Source organism: Heterocephalus glaber, unplaced genomic scaffold, assembly GCF_053883595.1.
Source record: "Heterocephalus glaber isolate CG9 unplaced genomic scaffold, H.glaber_assembly_v1.0 deba00001442, whole genome shotgun sequence".
In the NCBI taxonomy this organism is placed as follows: Eukaryota; Metazoa; Chordata; class Mammalia; order Rodentia; family Bathyergidae; genus Heterocephalus; species Heterocephalus glaber.
Genome location: NW_028258296.1, coordinates 19,580,026 through 19,599,859, shown reverse-complemented (window position 1 = coordinate 19,599,859; position 19,834 = coordinate 19,580,026). Strand labels below are relative to the sequence as shown.

The 19,834-nt window shown below is 32.6% G+C and overlaps 1 protein-coding gene across 8 annotated transcripts in view; it reads right to left on the bottom strand.

The window, feature by feature from the left end:
* Prkacb (protein kinase cAMP-activated catalytic subunit beta) overlaps positions 1–19,834 on the bottom strand; it is a 114,908-nt gene that overhangs the window by 41,921 nt on the left and 53,153 nt on the right. Inside the window, exons 1-3 of one of the 8 annotated variants that reach the window (XM_013070922.3) lie at positions 10,579–10,809; positions 1,870–1,893; positions 358–381 (exon numbers count right to left, since the gene is read on the bottom strand). The exons of 2 other annotated variants lie outside the window; for them this stretch is intronic. In XM_013070922.3, coding sequence (XP_012926376.1) covers positions 358–381; positions 1,870–1,893; positions 10,579–10,588 — 58 coding nt within the window. In that variant the 5' untranslated portion in view covers positions 10,589–10,809. Of the gene's footprint in view, positions 1–357; positions 382–1,869; positions 1,894–9,986; positions 10,342–10,578; positions 10,810–19,834 lie in introns of those variants that run through there. 5 more of the 8 variants (XM_013070923.3, XM_087212981.1, XM_021255462.2 and 2 more) reach the window with 5 other exon arrangements.

Below are 19,834 nucleotides of genomic sequence, written 5' to 3'. Positions count from 1 at the left end.
GCATATACAGGTATATAAATATGTATATATACACACTTTATTTCTTTTCCAAAACCATTCATTAACCTGGGTAATCTAATTTAAGTGGTGTGTATTAATCTGTCTTCTGTTACCTAGCAACTCCCTCTGCTTCATGGTACCATATTTATTGTTTCCAAAATATCACACAAAACCCCACAATATCTCTATGAGCATATAAACCTCAACATAAAATGAAAGTATTTCCTTTATCAGAAACATTTTATTAACTCAATATACTTAATAAAAACATAACTTTTTGAAGAGAACAAAAACTTGCAAACAACCAAATAAAAATTACAAAGATAACATTTGTTTTATTAAAAAGTAGTTGCCTACCAGAAACTTCTGAAGAGGAGGAAGCTTGTGTCCAAAAAAATAAATTAAACAATGATTAAATTACTTACATTAGCAAGAAGTCACCTATATACATTTTTCCAGAAACAAAATGTTAATGCAAAAATGCAATTATTTGATTACATGTATTCAAACAGGGCATTTTAAAATTAAATGATAAAGAAATAAAACTAACAACTATTGTTTAATATCAAAATTAATAATATTGTAATTTTTCTTAAGACAAAAATTTTCATTTCCTATTACAATAGAGATAATAGTAAACAAATATTGAAATATATATATACTATAACTATTGTAAAACCATCTCTGACTTCTACTGTAGGAAAGACACTGAATTATAACACCTTGTTTCTATCCTTTTGAAAGACATTTACGACTTTCAGACATTCTACTTCCTTAGTTCTTGCTGGTGTAACAACAATTTTTCAACAGTTATTGAGCATCCTTTCATAGTGTCAGGTACTGATGGAAACTCAGTGAATACTACAAAGAATAAATATAATTCTACTGTTAAGGAGATGAGAAGCTAATGGGAAGACATTACAAAAAATTTGACAAAGACTAAAACAAAGGCAATGCTAAGGTGCCATGAGGGTTTGCAAGAGGAGATTCTTGGGTAATAAGGTGAGGTGCAACAGAGGACATAGCAGCTATGCTTAATCTTGAAGGATGGATGCAGCATAGGTTATGAGTGTACAACATGGAGGTGAAGTGCTGAAATGCACAGGGCAACAAGCACCCAATCATGGAGTACTTGTGTTCCATCGTGATGCTTTTCAGTGTGTGGGAAGGAAAGGGAGTAAACGGTTACTTCACATATCCTAGGCTCTATTTATTTTGCCTTTATTTTGGGAGATAAAAGACAAAATCATTCATTGAGGGAGAAGAGAGCCACATGGAGTAATGAAGGAATGGGTTTAGAGGCCTGAATATTTTCAACCTTGATTTTTAAGGTAGGGGGTAAAGGAAAGGGCTATTCCTCTAAACTTTTCTGTTAGGTAAAGGACAAGGACTAAGTACTATAAGCTACAAAATATATATTTTATAGTGACCTCTTGTAATAAAAGATTAAAAACTTTCCTAACGGATTATAATCCACTTATTCTCTATGCTCATCTCCATCTCTTTCCTGTAAGGGTTATTTAGTGTGTGTCAGAAAGCACAAAACAGGATGAAAACAGAGGTAAATCACCCATGAAAATACCAAGACCTATTAACAAATAACAGAAGAGGACACTCTCTTCCAAAATGTCTGGGAAGTGTAAATCAAACAGAATGTATTGATCCCCACTTCAACTCTTTGGAGCTCTGTATTTGGTATTCCTGAGAATACTTGACCCTTCTCTACATATACACAATGTATTACAAATCTTTTCAGTAAATAGAATTTGTGGATAAACTAAATATAAAATATTCTAACTGCCACAAAATACCTCATAAAATGCAATTTACATCAAAGTAAGGATTATTCTATAAAAAGTGTTTTCCTACCAGATGCATCTGATGATTTGCATGCTTGATCAAAAAGAATAAATTAAACAGATTAAATAACATATAAAATATCCACAGAATTTACCCATCCATATATGTTCATTAGTATATTACACATAGAAATAAAAATTACTTGAGCATATATATTAAATTTTTATATAAGGATAACAATAAATTTGATTTTATTTTTTAACCAACAAAAACCCTACTCTGAAAATATGCTAACAAATCATCCTATTCTATCCATTTGATCTGAAGGATACTTGTGTACCCCTTTGCTGAAGGGGTACTTTATTTGTCTCACCATATTCAAACATGTTCATTCAAACCAAATTCAGTATGACCTTAAAAATGATAGGCAATACAAAAGTAATTTTAATACTGCAATTGTATTAGTGGAGTTTGTTGGAAGGATCATGCATACTTTTGATTTCTAAGATATTAGTCTTTGTAAGGACTAATAAAGTCACTCATGAATGAGTGTTTAGAAATTTAATAAGCAATAAAAGCTTAATTTCCTATCCGATTATCAATTTTACTCTTCTTTTCTTTCTTTATGCTTTATTATTAGTGGATTCTTTATCCCTTGGTTACAAGTGAACAGTATAATTGATTCATTAAACTGAAAACCCCTTTACTGTAAGCTTTATTTAGATAAATGTAAAAATCTTATGACACATATTTAAATAATCAAAGCCTAGGAAAATACATCAACTTATTTGACTAGTATTTATATTGATAGAAGGATACACTATAAATTTACACAGTATATTCATTCATAACCTATAACATGTATGTTCTTTCTCTCTCAACCTGTTCTCCACCTGGAGATGTGGATTTTCTAGGCCATCTAAGCCATATTTGAATAAAAGTGTTTCCTACAAGATTTTCTAATGAAAACTTAAACTATGCTTATAGTCATAAAACTAACGATCCAGGCAATCTCTGATATGCTCTTTGGAATGTATTTTCTTCCTTATTCACTGCAACCTTTCTTGTAGGAATAACATATTTACCAAATTATATGCCAAAGATTGTCCAGAAAATTCTGAATTCAAATATTGTGTTTGTTGATGAACAGTACAGAGGTAGGTCTGGATTCTTAGAGGATAAAGAATGGATATTATCAACATAGTGACAAATGGCTCAGTAAGTTGACTGTATCAACTTATAGACCCATTACAACTTTTAAGTTCCATATCCTCAACAAAATATGTTAATGTCAGACTTTTCAATTTTTGCTACTCTAATAGGCATCAAAATATATCTTCTTTTTAAAATAACTTTTTTGGCTGGCAAGCACAAGGTCTTGAGTTCAATCCCTGGGACCAAAAAAAAAAAAGCTTTTTAAATAGCTCTCAAAAATTTCTCCCTTAAAGAGTTATTTATTGCCCTTATACTAGATTTAATTTAGGTTTGTGGGTGCTTTGGTTAATATTATAAAAGTTTTAAAAATTATCTTACGGTTTGTTGCTACTGAATAGAACATAGCTGATGTTTACTTATTGATCTTTTATCTGGCAATCCAGCCAGAGTTATAATTCTAGAATCACACTGATAGATTCTCTTGAATTTTGTGTCCAGAAAATCATACATTACCCGTGAGTAAGGACAACTTTGTTCTCACCTTCTCTTTCTTGCCTAATGGTGTAAGTTTTGACAAGTGCAAGGATGCAGAGAAATGATGACAGTGGACAGATTTTTCCTATTCCAAACTTGAGAGAACATGTTTATAACTAAATTTCTTCTCCTGTAATTATAGAACTATACTAAATTCATTAATTGATTAATGAACTTAAGAATATTTCCTCTTACTCAATTCTCTGGAAAATTTTGTACAAGACTGAAATACTTGTTCTTTTAATGCTTCCTAGAAGTTCATCACAAAACTGTCCAGTCCTAATTTTGTCAAGTGACAATTTTACTATTTGACATTTTTTGTGAGGCTCTAATCATACTGTGTCTGAATAGCACACGCAGATGTGTGCGTGTCCGTTTCTATCCTGTTATTGGATTGTGAATTTAAATTCCAGTTGGGCTTTATCTGAGAGGAACTTGAAGAGTTTGACTAAGGCTATGACCCTGTGTAGGCTTTTGTTTTCAATTCTTCTTGCATATAGTCAAATGCCAACAGCCTGGAACTGTTCCGAGGATGTATTTATTGGGGGTTCCTAGGCCACACAATTACATGGATTAAAATCTGAAACCTAACTGAAGAAGCAGTTGATTGCAAACTCTCAGGAGTGGCCTCCACAGGTGCACACACATCCCTCTGCTGCTCGGAGGTACCCAAGTTAAGGAATACCAGCTTCCTTTTGTTCTTTCCATGCTGGCAGAGGTTTTATTTTCTAATCTATGCTGTCACTGAATTCTGATGCTTTCAGGATATTTTCTTTATATAAAAAATTCTAAATTGCATGGATCAAGAACTTGGCTTCTGTCTCTGTGAAGACATTTAAAACTAAAATTGTAGTCTGGTGTCACGGCACAGGCCTGCAATTTCAGCTCCTTGGGAGAGGCTCAGGCAGGAGGATCACAAGTTCGAGGCAACTCTGGGAAACTTAGTGAGACTTGGCCTCAAAAATACATACATACATACATACATACATAAATAAATAAATAAATGGAGCTGAAGATGCAGCTTATTGGTGGAGTGCCTCTGGGTTCAATCCCCAGTACAGGAAAAGAAAAGCACAAAAACAAAATCTCCAAACTTCAAAAAACAAAAGCCCTTTAGTCAATAAGGTATAAAAATCTCTTCAAGGTAGTCAAAGTGTGCTGAACCAGACAGCGCTGGTTTTCTTTTACCACTTCCTTTATTGCACCCTGGGAATTTCTTTTAATTCTTTAATTCAGAAATTCATTCAAGGAGATGCTTGCTGTAGCTTATTGAGCATTTCAAGGTGCTGTTGTATCTTCATTACTTTTTTCCCTAGAAGGGTTTTTAAATTTATAGTCTCTGATTTTGGACATTTTCTTTATGAGACAAGTTTCATATTCATTTGTAAGGTACAAAGAGATCTAGATGTTTATGGCACTATTAACCCTGAAATTTAAAAAATTACCAGGATATAATTAGTTGTTGTTATCTTTATTAATTTTGTCAAAACTCAATGAGCTCTTTGATCTACAAATAGGTTTTACTTTTTGTTTTCCTTGGTTTGGAGATGTGGCTTTCAAAGTGTGCTGAGCATGTCCAATATTCTGAGTTCAATCCTCAGCACCCCAAATTTTTTTCTTGAGTCATCGTTTTGATTATTGTTTTGTTCAATTAATTATATACATTGCATTGGAATGCTATAATGCTATTCATTCAGTTTGTAGGATGTCCTACTTCCATCTACCATAGTTTTAAACCTCATAATATTAATCTTGCCTGCTTTTCTGTACATTCTAGGAGGGCTTATAATGTAAGTTCTTCACGTCATTTATTTACTTTCCTAAAATGATTATTGTCCTTACTGTCTGTACTGCAACTTTATATTCTGCAGGTGCCAAGTTTATTTTCTTATCTTTCTTTGTCAGATCATTATGTTTCTTTTTCATTCCTGCCTGATCCTCAGCCAATTCTTTCAATCCTACTTTTTATCTTCCATGTTTTATTTTACAGATTCTATGTTTGCCTGATACTTTAAAGAATTAATCTAGACACTATCTGCAACTTTTTATGTTTAGACCCTTCTGCGAATATTTTTTGAATATAAATTCATATCCTTCCTCTTGAAAGCTGTGAATTTATCCTCTAATGATGAATAATTGCTTTAATCGTCTCTATGATGTTTGTCTTTTTATTCATTTATGAACAATGAGATGCTTTTCAAATTTTTATAGATGTTCCCAATTAAGGTAGATGATTTTTCTTTGCACCCTCTCACTTCCTATTTAGGTGCTATTAGAATCAACTTCTCAGATTTTTTAACTTATACATATTTACATTATTAATTAAATAATCTAGTGATTTTGGAATGGGACTGTAGCCAGGACTCTCGGGTTCTTTGTTGTTGGTGATTCTTATCACATCAGGGTACAGCCTTGTCACATGTGGAAAAAGAAAGACCACATTTTCAATTTGGAATATCTTAATAAACTCTTAATTGTTCCAATAGGGCTGTTTAAGAATGAACACAGTTAGAAGAGTTTGGTCTTCTACTCATTATCCACACTTTTCTTATACATCTCCCTTTAAGTTAGCAAGGGTGAAACTATTATTACTTCTTTCCATGAAGGCAAGCTACTTAAAGTAAAACTTAGAATTTAGAGCCTCTCATCCATCTGATCCTGTACATTCCTGGGCAAATACCCTTCCTTAACTCCAGGACCAATGCATAATTTCCCCAATTTTGTATTCTTATAATGCATTCAGTCAAGATCTAGAAAGGGGAATAAATTAAGTGCTGTGCTAAAGTCTGCACTGTTCTTGACATTCACAGTAAATTAGTGCCTTCTTTAGAGATTTTCCCTCAATTACAAGTGGGACAGAATTCTTACCTAGGATTTTCTTTTACTTCATACATAAAAACTTTACACAGTTTTGAGTTATCATGATGTTTCTATACACAGACACATTGTGTAATGTTCCAATAGGGTAAACAAGTGTACCACTGACTTATTTCTTTCTATTGAGAACATTAAAAATCCTTTCATCTTTTAAAAAATTCAATATATTATCATTAAGTGTGGTTACACTACTATGCAATAGAACACTAGCACTTACTTCTCCTGTATAACTGTAACATTACCTGGTGACTGACCTTTCTCCGTCTTTCCCTCCTCACTACTCATCTTAGGATTTTGATATAATGATGCTAGTTATGTTGATAAGCACATAACTCTGAATCTATCAGATAACTAGGCTCCATTTTGTACAAGCAACAGAGAAATCTATTCTACACACAGTGAAAAAACTAAAGCAGGTATCAAGAGAAAATAAGTCATGTGATCTCAGAGAAAAACTGAGAAAAGTGCTGTTCTAATTCCACGTAGTTTTCAGAATCCCAATCTAGTCCTTCGTAAAGCTCAAGTCTACTCTTTGCCTTTGATCTTCATGAAAGAATTACATTTTATAACACCTGTATCTTTGACTGCTAACGCCTATTCAAGTAGGTTGCTATTTCTTTTAATCAAAAGGGTCTTAAGACAGTTCAATTGATCATTAGATGGGCTCTTTAGTATTTTACAAAACATGCTTGAGTAACAGGAACAAAAGCTTCACAAAAAGGGTTATTAGTAACAAAAGAAAAATACAGAACTGGAAAGAAAAGCCTCTTTTATAAAGTCTTTTGGATACAATTTAGTTTCTTAATCATTTTTATCATACTTCATGCAGGAAGAATAAGCAAATGCTATGATTATGTATTTTCTGAACCAAAAGACACAACTGGTATTTTTTCACTGATAACCTAAGGGAAAATATTCAAACTTAAAAAAATAAATAGTATTTAGTCATTCATTTATTCCTCAAGTATTTATGGGCTTCAAACTATGTTTTGGATGTTGAGGTGACCACTAAACAAGATACTGTCCTTGACTTGAGGAGTTCAAAATTTAGAGATTAGATATTATGATGCAAATATACAATTTCAATATAATACAGTAATTGTTATAATTTATAAGTTTGCCTTGAGAAATCACCTAATTCTACTGAGGCAATAATGGAGGAATTGAAAAGAGTAGTGGCTCTCAGAATTTTCATGACAAGGAATATAAATATGAAAACCTAGCAAGTAATTATATATGGTAAAGCATGGTTAGATAAAAATTTATGAAAGAGATGTAAATAAAGCTAGAAAGGTAGATTACTGATCTTATATGACCCATTAAGAGTTTAACCCTAATTTTGAAGGCAACAGGAAGTAAATGGAAGTTTTCATATTGGGTTAAAAAAAATGGGCATATTTGCAATTTAAAAACTGCAGTTTAAAAATGTAAATATAAAAATGATCTGGAGTGATAGCAAACTGGAAGCTGGTAGAATAATGAGGGAGGTTATCATAACAGGATGTTAAAAGAGCCAGAGAATGCCTTAGCTAAAAGCATTCCCAATGTCTGTGAGACTGGAGAAAATTAAGTGATTTCAGAGTCATTTCTGATGTAGAATCAACAGAACCTGATGACTAAGAGCATATCTAGGGTTAAGAAATAAGATTCCTGTTTATACTTCTTCCATGGGTGGTAAGATCATAACAGAAATCAGAATCAATAAAGGAACAGGTTTGGGGATGGCAAAAGAAAATTCACACTGAATTGAATGTTCAAGTAATGATCGAAGATGTAGGGATGGATGAGATCATTCCCAAAACACAGCAATAGAAGGCCAAAAATAGATTCTCAGAAAAAAAAATAGAATATTTAATTAGCAGGAATGAGTAAGAAATAGCTTTACAACTATAAAAAGTACCATATATACAGAAATAACACATGCAGAATTATACACTTAGATAAAAGATCTAACATTTGCTTATCTTTATAAGTAAAACCATGCTTAATTTGTAATTTTCCACATTTTGAAATATGTAGGGCTTTTAATCACTTAGTAGTGAATTAGTTGAAATTGAATAATCTTGAAAAAAGATCAATGTCTATTTATTACTAGAATTCTTGTAGTAGAAAAACGCAGTAAGGAAAAGCCAATATCATGGAGTATATAAATTACTATCTCTAATCCATAGCTTTCTTGTAAGAAACATAAAGCAACAGAGAAACAGCAACAATTTTTTTCAGCTAAAACTAACACATCATATTAAAAAACCTCCAGAATACCACAGTGGTTACCTAAAGATTCTACGTTGTAAGCTAAACTTTCAAAGAGAAAAAGTCTCCTGATTCAAAGAAATAAATGTATGATAATCAGGTATGATCAGATTTGGTATCCATGGAAACCCTAAAGCATGTTAACACGTTGATTTTGTAATAATAGTGCAAATTTAAAGCTACGTCAGAAAGAACTAGCTTGAGAATAAAAAGATAATAATATAGTCTATTCTTAACATTTTGCATGCAAAAATATTCCTTTCATGTCTAATTTCACCTTATAAACATATAACAATGTTGAAGAGGTTGATGTCGTACTTAGCTGGATAAAGAATATTTACTGATGAAATGAGATGATCTTCAGTTATGGAAAAAAAGGTTCATTGATTTTGAATTTTTATCATTATACAGCAAAAATCTAACTCTCAGATTCAGAATTCCAATCCCAAATCTTTTAAATATAAACTATAGAACTGTTGTGTTATCTGATAACCATGTAACGATTTTCCTCAAAATGATAACTGCATCAAAGTTTAGCTTAAAAATAGTCTCTTTTTAATTAAGCAAAAAGATGCTAATGAATTATGCCCTAAGCAAACATTTCTCACTCTAACAACAGGATATCTATTTTTAGCTGTAGGTTTGGCTTGAAGTGAACAGCTTTTGCTCTATGATAAGCTGCAGTATATACTACAGTATTTTTTCTCAAAAAATACTTTTGGCCATGTTTAAATAAATAAATTTTATCATAATAAAGAAGAAAGTAGTTATAACAAATCTACTTATTCTAAATTATTTCCAAAAAACTTGTTTCTTAAAAATATTAAGAAAGCTTCTAAACCCAAAATGCAGGTTTATTTCATCATTAAACCCCAAATCCTCAAGGAATTATAATTAAAAGAAACCAAAAAAATCAAGAAAATTTTGTCATAATCTTTTTTCAAGATTGGTATTTTTTTAAATACAGTGAAAAAGCAGCGAAAAAATTAGTATTAAGATGACAAAGCTAATCAAAGGAAAGTAAAACTAATTATCCTAAGGATCAAATACTAAAACAATCTCTTATTATGGTTAGCCTTCTTATTAATTTATAACACAATTAGTAACAACATTGTTTAATGAATACAATAAATTAAACCATAAAGAAAATTAGTAGCAGATTATTAGTATTGCCTGTTATTGTTTACAGTTCTTACTGGCTTTTAAAAGCTGTTTTGCCTAATTACAGTTCTTAATGCAAAAGCATCAACACAAAATGTAATCACTATATCTCTGGCTTTAAAACTGTCTCTTTAAAAATATTTTTCCTCTTATAGTTAAATATTTTTTTAAATGTATAGCTGAAAAGTCACAGAAAACATACTCACCACTCATGATGAAAACCAACCTTTCCAAAACATATTGTTCAAAACAACAATCCGAGAGCAAAGGGAGTTATGCTAATCTCTAGAGGTAGCAGAACCAATGGTGTAAACACTTACACTGGAACATGCAGCACACAGAAAATGAAAAGAGCTTTCTTTTGTTTTAAAAGGAAAAACCCCTAGAAGCAAAGCGTAACTGCCCAGCATAAGCTATCACTAGCTAACATCGGATTAATGCCAAAGACGTATATAACTAGATTCAATTTCTTACAAGCTAGTTATCCTAGCCTCCGTCATATACCTCTAGAACAACTCAAAATGGCAGGGAGAAAATATTCGAGCCAGCATGTATAAGATGTTCTCAATTATATCAGCATGAGTTGTTACCACGGCAACATTAGACCAGAATTATCAGTTCACATGTAACCAAGGAGTAGCTTTTCTAAAGCTTTAATCAACCAAAACAAATAAGATATCTTTTTATTTTAGAGCCACATGATTTTAAAATTATGACGTTTTTAAATTTAAACATGAATCTATCCTTTTTACATCTTTCAAAGATAGGAAAACATTGGTGTTTTCTTCAAATACTCACACAATCCCATGTTGAATCTGGCAAGGAACAAACAGCAGAATGATTGCACCTAAACGTCTTTCAATTACACCAGCTCTTACTGCTAGCTGTGGACCTCACTGATATTAAAATGCTGTGTGCTGTTGCTAGTGACTATTGACGATGAATCTTATTGCCCAGATCGCTGATAGCTTTCATTTTTCATGAGCCAGAACGCTATACTGCAGCACAAATGTTAACCATTTAAACATTCTGTCACAGAAGATACAATATAAAATGTACTACATGTATATCTGCATTTACAAAGGAGAATCATGGGATAACTTATTTATAAACTGCCATTAAATTCATCATTACAAACAGCATCAGATGCCACGCATGTGGTATTCAAAAGAAGACAATACACAGAATTTACTGACAATTATTGAAATGTAAAATGCCTCACATCAAATAGGATTAAGATCACAGATTATACAGCAAGGTAGGAAGACCGCGTAACATGGTGAATAGATTGTTCTAATCGCAGATACCCACAATTTCCACCAAATGGTACAGAAGAGCCAGAGAAGGGTCCCTTGTTAGATAAAAGTTCAAGTGAATTTGCCATTTTAGAAGTTGCCAGGTGTGACAGGACTTCCAGTGACAGGATATAAGCTAGGAAATTTCCCAAAAAACAACTATGAAACTGGACAAAATTTTCAAAAACAAAATTTCATTGCTTTGATAAGCAATCACAAACAAAATACTGAGAAACTGCTGAACTTTGTGTGACAACACTGGAAGTCTGTGACGCTCCTGCCTGAGGCTACTCATATTTCTTCACAGTGCAGGCAATATACTGCTTCTACCAGAGTAGAGCTGGTCATGAAAACCAGCAGCTTCACTGCTGGAGGTAGTTGACTTGATTTTCACTGAAGACTAAGAACTCCGCACTTGTCAATAAAAAAAAAGAAGAAAGAAAGAAACTCGAGGACTTAGTGGGGAAAGTGCCAGCTCTACAAGTGTAAGGTTGTGGCCCTGACAGTGGTTAACAGTGGACTGGAGGGAGGTCAACCAAGAAATTTAACAGGAAAACTGGAAATAAGAGTCAGAGAGGGACTCGATAAATTCCCAATATATCTGGTTGACTAAAAGACTACAAAATACATACAGGAGACCCACAAGGGCCTGTTATGGCTTGTGTCTAGATGTCCTCCCAAAGCCTCATGATCCTCTAGATCCAGAGGTGACTGGATCTAGAATGTGTGATGCTGGGATTAAGCATGCGATGCTAGGGTTGATTCGAGGTGTGATGCTAGGATTAAGGGTGCCCCACCATGGATAAAATACAAAAGGGACAGAAAAAGGGCTTGTCACTTGCTACTTGCTTCTATTACTGCCCTCCCCCTGCCATGAACTTTTTCTCTTTTGCAATGCTCCTCTGCCATGCCACCCTGCCTTGGAGCCAGCCAATTAAGGACTGAAAACTCTACAAACTGTGAGCCAAAATAAACCTTTCCTCCTTTAATTATGGGTGTTGAGTATTTTGTCTCAGCAACAAGAAAAGTGTCTAAGACAGGCTCCAGTGCAAAAAGCTAGTACGGAACTGAAAACTATCTAAATACTGACTTGTGCTCCCCAATCCTGCTCAAACTGTTTGAGCATAACCTCTGGTGATCATTATTCAACAATTAAACTATGGACATTCATCATTGGAAATTTGCACCCTTACATAATCCATCTTGGTTTTTATTTTTCCCCCTTCCCCTGCCCTCCCTTCAACCCCTCCATCCCTCTCTATCTACAAGGACTTTGTTTCCATTTTTTCTTTTTCTCATATTAATTCCATTCCCTTCTTTCCTTTCCCCTACCTCTCCCACTTCCCCTTTCCCTTTGCCCCTTTTCTTCCTATTTCACATTATCTATTATACCTTTTAGTCCTTATTTACACTTTCAGTTTCTCACATTAGAGAAACTATTCAGTATTGATGCAAGGAACCAGGTTAAAAAATAAAACTTAGAATCAGGAAAACAAACACATAAAAAATAGAAAGAAATCAGCAGTCACATATCATAAAGCATATGGATTCTACAGATTGAGATCATTATTAAAACAAAATAAAAGATAATAAAATAAGCCTTCAAAGGAGAAACAAGAAATCAGAACCCAAGGGTATTACACATACATTATTTCAAACAGTTCCTCTTTTTTTGTGTCATACTGGGGATTGAACTGAGGTACTCTGACTGAGCTACACCCCAAGTCCTTTTTAATTTTTTATTTTGGTACAAGATCTCACTAATTGTCCAGAATGACCTTGAATTTACAATCTTTCTGAATAGCCCAGACTACAGACACATGCCACCTTGCCTGAATAAGGGGTTCATTTTTAACAAAACCTTGTGTGATCCATAAAGAGGAGGAGAAGGAGTCAAGAGAAAATGTCCCTGAATGGGCTCAGATTAGGAATTAGCAGGCAAACACTTCACAATAGGTATTAGATATAGGTCAAAAGAATTAAGCAGAAATTGTACTTAAGAAAGGAGAATATGATGGTAATACATGGAAATACAACAAATAGAGAATTTCAGTACAAGAAGAGATACTTTTCAAACAATAAAAATTATACTGGGTCGTAGATTTAGCTAGCTCAGTGGTTCTGCCGCCTGCCTTGCAAGCAGAAGGTCCTGAGTTCGATCCCCAGTACCATAAATAAATAAAATAAAAATTATAGATTTGAAATATTTAAAACTCATCACATACCCAAATGGCATATTTGAGAAGGCAAAAGATGAAATCAGTGAACTTGAGACAGATCAGTAGAAACCATCCATTATGAAGAACACAAAGAAAAAAATGGACACAGCCTTAGAAACTCTTAGAATATCAGGGGTATCAACATACATCAAATAGAAATGAGGTGAGAAATATATCTGAAGAAATAATGATTGAAAATGTTCCAATCTGAAGGAAAACAATAACTGATAGAACCAAGACGTTAAACTAATACCAACTAAGACAAAGAGATCCACGTCTAGACAAATTATTATCTAAATTGTTAAGAGATAAAGAGAAAATCTTAAAAACACAAGAGAAAAATGGCTAATCATGTCCAGAAGAAAACCTATGTGATTAAATGATAACTTCTAATTAGAAATAAGAGACAAGAAAACAGTGAAATAACTAATAACTCTATTCAGGAAAGCCATCCTCCAAAAACATAGGTGAAATCAAACATTCTTAGAGAAATAAAAACTGAAGATATTTGTTGTAAGCAGAAATACTTACTTACTGTCCTTCAGGTTAAAAGGGAACCCTACTAGAGGATAACTCATGTTAACAAGAATAAATGAATACTAGAAATGGTCAATCTGTGAGAAAAATACAATACAGAACACACACACAGTGCTTGAGATCAAATTAAGGGCCCACTCATGCTAGATATGGGTTTATAGACTTACAGATGTTATATGTATGAAAACAATAACAGATATGGAGAAGAAATTAAGTTATATTTCATCAAAATCATTCCATTTTTTACCAGAATTAAGCTAATACTATCCTGAAATAGATTGTGATAAGATAAAATACTATAGAGTATAACTTACAAAGCAATTAGGAAGAAAAAATATTTTAAAGTTTATTTTAAAATATCAGAGGAATTCAAACGGTATAGTTTGTTTTGGGTTAATATAAAAAAGACAAAAAAAAGAGGAACAATAAGAACAAAAACTAAGAGGCATATAGAAAATAAACAGTAAAATGGAAGACGTAAATCCAAGTATATCGATGTTTACATTAAATATGGAGGAAGAAACACAAAAGCAGAAATTACCAGAGTAGATTTAAAAAGCAAGGTGCATATATACAATATCTGCAAGAGATACACTTTAAATTCAAAGATATAAATAGGCTGAAAGTCAAAGGAGGGAAAAGATATACCATACAAACATCAATTACAATGCACTAGTTTACCTATATCGATATCTGACAATAGATTTTCAGTTTAGAAATATTACTAGAAACAAAAAGGACATTTCATAATGATTAAAAGACCAATTCTTCTCGAAAATTTTATCAATGAGAAATATATATGCCTTAAACAGAAAGGCCCTCACAGTACTAAAACGAAATTACATTAATCATGTGTTGCTTAACAACAGGAATACATATCAGAAACATGTAGTTAAGTGATTCTGTCATTGTGTAAACATCATATAATGTAATTACACAAACCTAGATGATATGGCCTACTATACACCTATGCTTTGTGGTGTAGCCTATTTCTCGGTCCAATTTGTTCTGGCAAATAATTTTCCTCCACAATCAGTTTAGGTAGAGTTTCCAAAAATTTGTCAGCTGCCTTCATATTAGCTCTCAGAGATTCACTGCTCACCACACTATATATAATGAATAACGATTCCCAATCCTTTAAAGTACCCAGAGCTAGTGGTAAATTCAGCATCACAGTAGGGTCCAATTGTAAATGATTTTTTGCTCTGGCCATAATCTTCATAGTGCTAAGAGGGATGGACTTCTATGCCTGGTTTTCAATTCAGGTCACCAGAAGTCTCTCCAGAAGTGACATGGATCTTTCTCAACTTTTTGTCACTCTAACTGCCTCCAATGAAGCAGATTCTTCAACAGCTTCTGTCACTTTGCTCTTGTTCCTCAAGGTCATAGCTACAGTGGAATGGGATATGCCTGACTAACAAGCAATAACCATAACTGACTTTTGACCTATGTGGTTCTTAATCACTTTTATTTTCATTTCCAGGTCAGGCATTTCACGTGGCCTCTGTTTTTTTTGGTTTTTGTTATGGGCTTTTGTTTTTTTTTTGGTACTGGGGAATGAACTCAGGACCTTGCGCTTATAAGGCAGGTGCAGTGCCACCAAGTTAAACCCCAGGCCTGTTGAGTTTTGTTTTTTTTTTTTTCAGTACTGGGGATTGAACTCAGGTCCTTCTGCTTGCAGGGCAGGCGGTGGAACCACTGAGCTAAATCCCCTGCCCCTGTTTTGTTTTTTTGAGACAGTGTCTCACTATGTAGTTCAAGCTGGCCTTGAACTCACTGTACAGCCCATGCTGTCCTCAAACTCATAGCAATCCTTCTACCTCAGTCTCTCAAGTGCTAGAATTACGGGTGTGCACTACCACTCCCAGCAATGGCCTCTTAATGGCAACATTACTAGTGGATTTTGTATACTGACGAGCCATGATGAACAAATTAAATCAAGCACAAGAAAAAATGATGCAATCAAGAGACACAATAAATGTGAGATTGTATGAGGTTGCTGGTGGCATAACCTGGCACACTATTTTACAATAAACTTTTAAAAATAAGCAGAAGCAATATACTCTAAAATAATGGTAAAGAATATAGTATAGGAAATATACAAATCAGTAATATAGTTGTTTATTATCAAGTATCATGTACTATAAATTGTATGCACTGTACTTTTAGACAATTAGCAGCACAACACGTTTGTTTACACTAGCATCACCACCAGCATTTGAGTAACGCATTGCACTATGAAGTGATGGTTATAGCATCACTAGGCAATAGGAATTTTCAGCTCCATTATAATCTACCTTCACATAAGCAGTCCACTATTCACTGAGGCCTAGTGATGTAGAATATGGCTACATTCGGAGATTTCAGTACTCCTCTTTAAATAACTGATGGGAAAACTAGACAAAAAATCAGCAAGGATAAACAAATCTTGAATAAATCCATCAAAAAACTTGACACTTAAGAAGTACAGTACCTAATATTAATAGAATATTCTTTTAAAGTACACATGGAAATTCTTTATATTAATCGTATGCTAGACAATATAACAAATCTCACTTAATTCCAGAGGATTGTTAAATGTTTAAAAATATATCTTCTGATCAAGCATAATTAAAATAGGAAACAACAACAGAAAAAAATTCAGAAATCCCTACACTTGGATATTAAATTACAAAGAAATCCAAAGGGCAATTAGAAAGTACTCTAAACTGAATTGTAAAAATCCTATACTATCTAAACATTTATGGGATGCAGATAAAGTAATACATGGTGGGAAATTCATAGCTTTAATTATTTAGATTAGAAAATAAGAAAGGCCCTAAGTCAATAATTTCAGTTTGTACTTTAAGAAATTAAAAAATAGAAGAGTAAATAAAAACAGACAAAAATGAAGAAAAATAAAGAAAGACTTAATGGAATTGAAAACAGAAAAACAATAGAGAAAAATTCATGAAAACCAAAAGTCTTATTGATAAAACTATATCTTGAGTAAATAAAAACTGAAAAGACACTAATTATCAAAATCAAGAATGAAAAGATAACACCATCAGTGAAGCTAGAAACTAAAAATATTACAGGATAATACTATAAACAACTTTATGCCAATCATGTAAGATATTTTAGATGAAATGGATAAATTCTTCAAAAGACACAAACTACCAAAACTAACTCAAGAAGAAACAGTGTGAATAGATGTATAACAAATAAGGATACTGAATTAATGGCTAAAGTATTTCGCATAAAGAAAAGTTCAGGTTCAGATGGCTTCCCTCAGAAATTACATGACATTTTCTAATAAAATACCAATCCTGTAAAAATTCTTTCAAAATTCAAAGCAAGGAACATTCTAGATATCCTGATATCAAAGATCTAAAGAAAACTCCAGACCACTATCACAAATATGGATGCAAAATTCTCTACCAAAATATTAGCCACCCTAAGACAGCAGTGTTTAAAAAGTATATACTATGACCACATAAAACTTATTCCAGGAAGATAATATTGATTCAACATCTAAAGTCAATTGAAAATATTTATAGAATAAAAGGGACAAAAGTACGTAATAATCTCAACATATACAGAAGAAGCAATACACAAACTCCAATAGGCATGATAAAAACCTCTCAACACCTAAGACTAGAAGGAACTTCCTCAAACTACAACAGGCATATAAAAGGTAGAAGAAAACTACTAGCTTACATTATATTTAAAGTTGAAATATGAAATGTATTCCCCTTAACGCTAAACATAGGTAATTATCACTTCTATGCAACTTTGTACTGGAGTTTTTAGCCAGTGAGATGAAATAAGAAAAAAAAAAGCACTAAAAACATACATATTAGTAAGAAAGAAAACTGTCTTTACATGAAGACACACCACGATTCTATCTGTAGAAAATTTTATGGAATCTACAAGGAAGCTATTAGATCAAAAAATAAAGTAGCGACAATGGAAAAATGAAATTAAGAAACAGCTCTACTCATAATAGAATCAACAGAAATAAAATGCTTAGGAAATAATTTAAGAATATTTACTATAGAAGTTAATAAACATCTAAATAAATGGAAAGACTTCATGTTCATGGATTGTAAGATTCAAAATTGGTAAGATGGCAATTCCCCACAAATTAATCTGTAGATTCAACATAACATCTATGAAGATTCCAGCAGGCTTTTCTCTAGAAACTGACAAGCTGATTCTAAAATTCATATGAAAATTTATATAAAAATGTATCCAGAATAGTCAAAATAACTTTGATAAAAGAAGGACAAAGTTGGAGAATTTACACTGCTTGATTTCAAAACTTACTTTAGTAGTTATAATAATCAAGACAGTATGGTATTGGCATAAAGATACACATATAGAGTTTACTGGGACAGAACTGAAAATTCAGAAATGAACCTGTATACTTACAGTCAACTGATTTTTGACAAAGGTAATAAGATAATTCAATGGAGAAAGGAAAGTTTTTTTTAACACATAAGGCAGTAACAATTAGATATACACATAAAAAATTGATCCATATCTCATATCAAATTAAAAAGTTAAGTCATGCAATGAATTTCTAGAAGAAAGCCTGAATTAAAAATATTCATTACTTTGGGTTAGACAAAGATTTCTTAGGGTCTGGCACCAAAAGTACATTCTATAAAGAAAAAAAGAAAGATAAATTGGACCTCACTAAAATCACAAATTTTTGCTCTTCAAAGACATCATTTAAAAAATGTCAAGACAAGCTAAAGAGTAGGAGGAAATATTTGTAAATTACATATGTAGTAAAATACTTGTATTCAGAATATAAAAATTTTTGAGACTTGATAACATTTGAATATTTAAAATGGTAAAAAGACAACTCAATTTTGAAAATGGACAAGAGATTTGAAAATATGTTTTCCCAAAATGTAATTTAGAAAATATAGTTTCCAAAAAAGACATACAAATGGTTTCTCAAAGCATGAAAATATGATCAGTAGTTGTTAGGGAAACACAAACTGAAACCACAACTGTGAAACAGCAATTCACACCCAAACAATGGGAACATAGAATGGTATAGCCACTTTGGAAACACAGTTGGGTAGTTGCTGAAAAATCTAAACATAAACTTATATGACCCAATAATTCCACTCCTAAATATCTACCCGAGAGATGAAAACGTATGTCCACATAGACTTATCAATTACAGAACAAAATGTATTACATCCAACAACATAGTATAGCCAGGGATTTAGCTCAGTGGTTCCACTGCCTGCCTCACAAGCGCAAGGTCCCAAGTTCGGTCCCCGTACCAAAAAAAAAAAAAAAGAAAGAAACAACATAGTATAATTCAGCAATAAAAAACAACCAACTATTGATATATTTTACAACACTAATTAACCAGAAAAATATTATTCTAAGTGAAAGAACCCAAAACAATAGATTACATATTGCATAACTGAAATTATATTACATATACAGAAAACGAAATCTATAGACAAAGTAGATCAGTGTTTACTGTAAGTTGAGGTGGAAGTAGGGATTGGTTACCTCTAGGTAGGCGCAAAGAAATGTTTGGGGGGATAGAAATGTTTTAAAACAATTATGCTGGTTATACAACTTTATGAATTTACCAATTAACATCGAATTTTTGACTTAGGATGAATGAGTTTTATGGTATGTACATATATCTCAATTTTTAAAATGTCAAGAATCTTGAAGCATTTCTTTGCTGTGGAAATAAGCACAGCAGTGGACAACTTAGCTATGTAAATGAAAGGCTTATCGGCATCCATTTTCTTGAGGGAGTGAGCTAATAAACCTTTTGGGGTTCGCTAAAGGCAATTCCTTCTCAAAACTCTGTAGGAATCAGAGATAAGTAAGAGGAAGAACATAAATAGATCCAGATGAACACTAAAACAAGAATTTCTAAGAGAAAGATCAAACTCCAGACTCCATCTTTTCTTAGGTTCAGAATTACCAGACCATCTTTCATGAAGTTCAGTCATTGTTTTAGTTACTTTTTCTCAT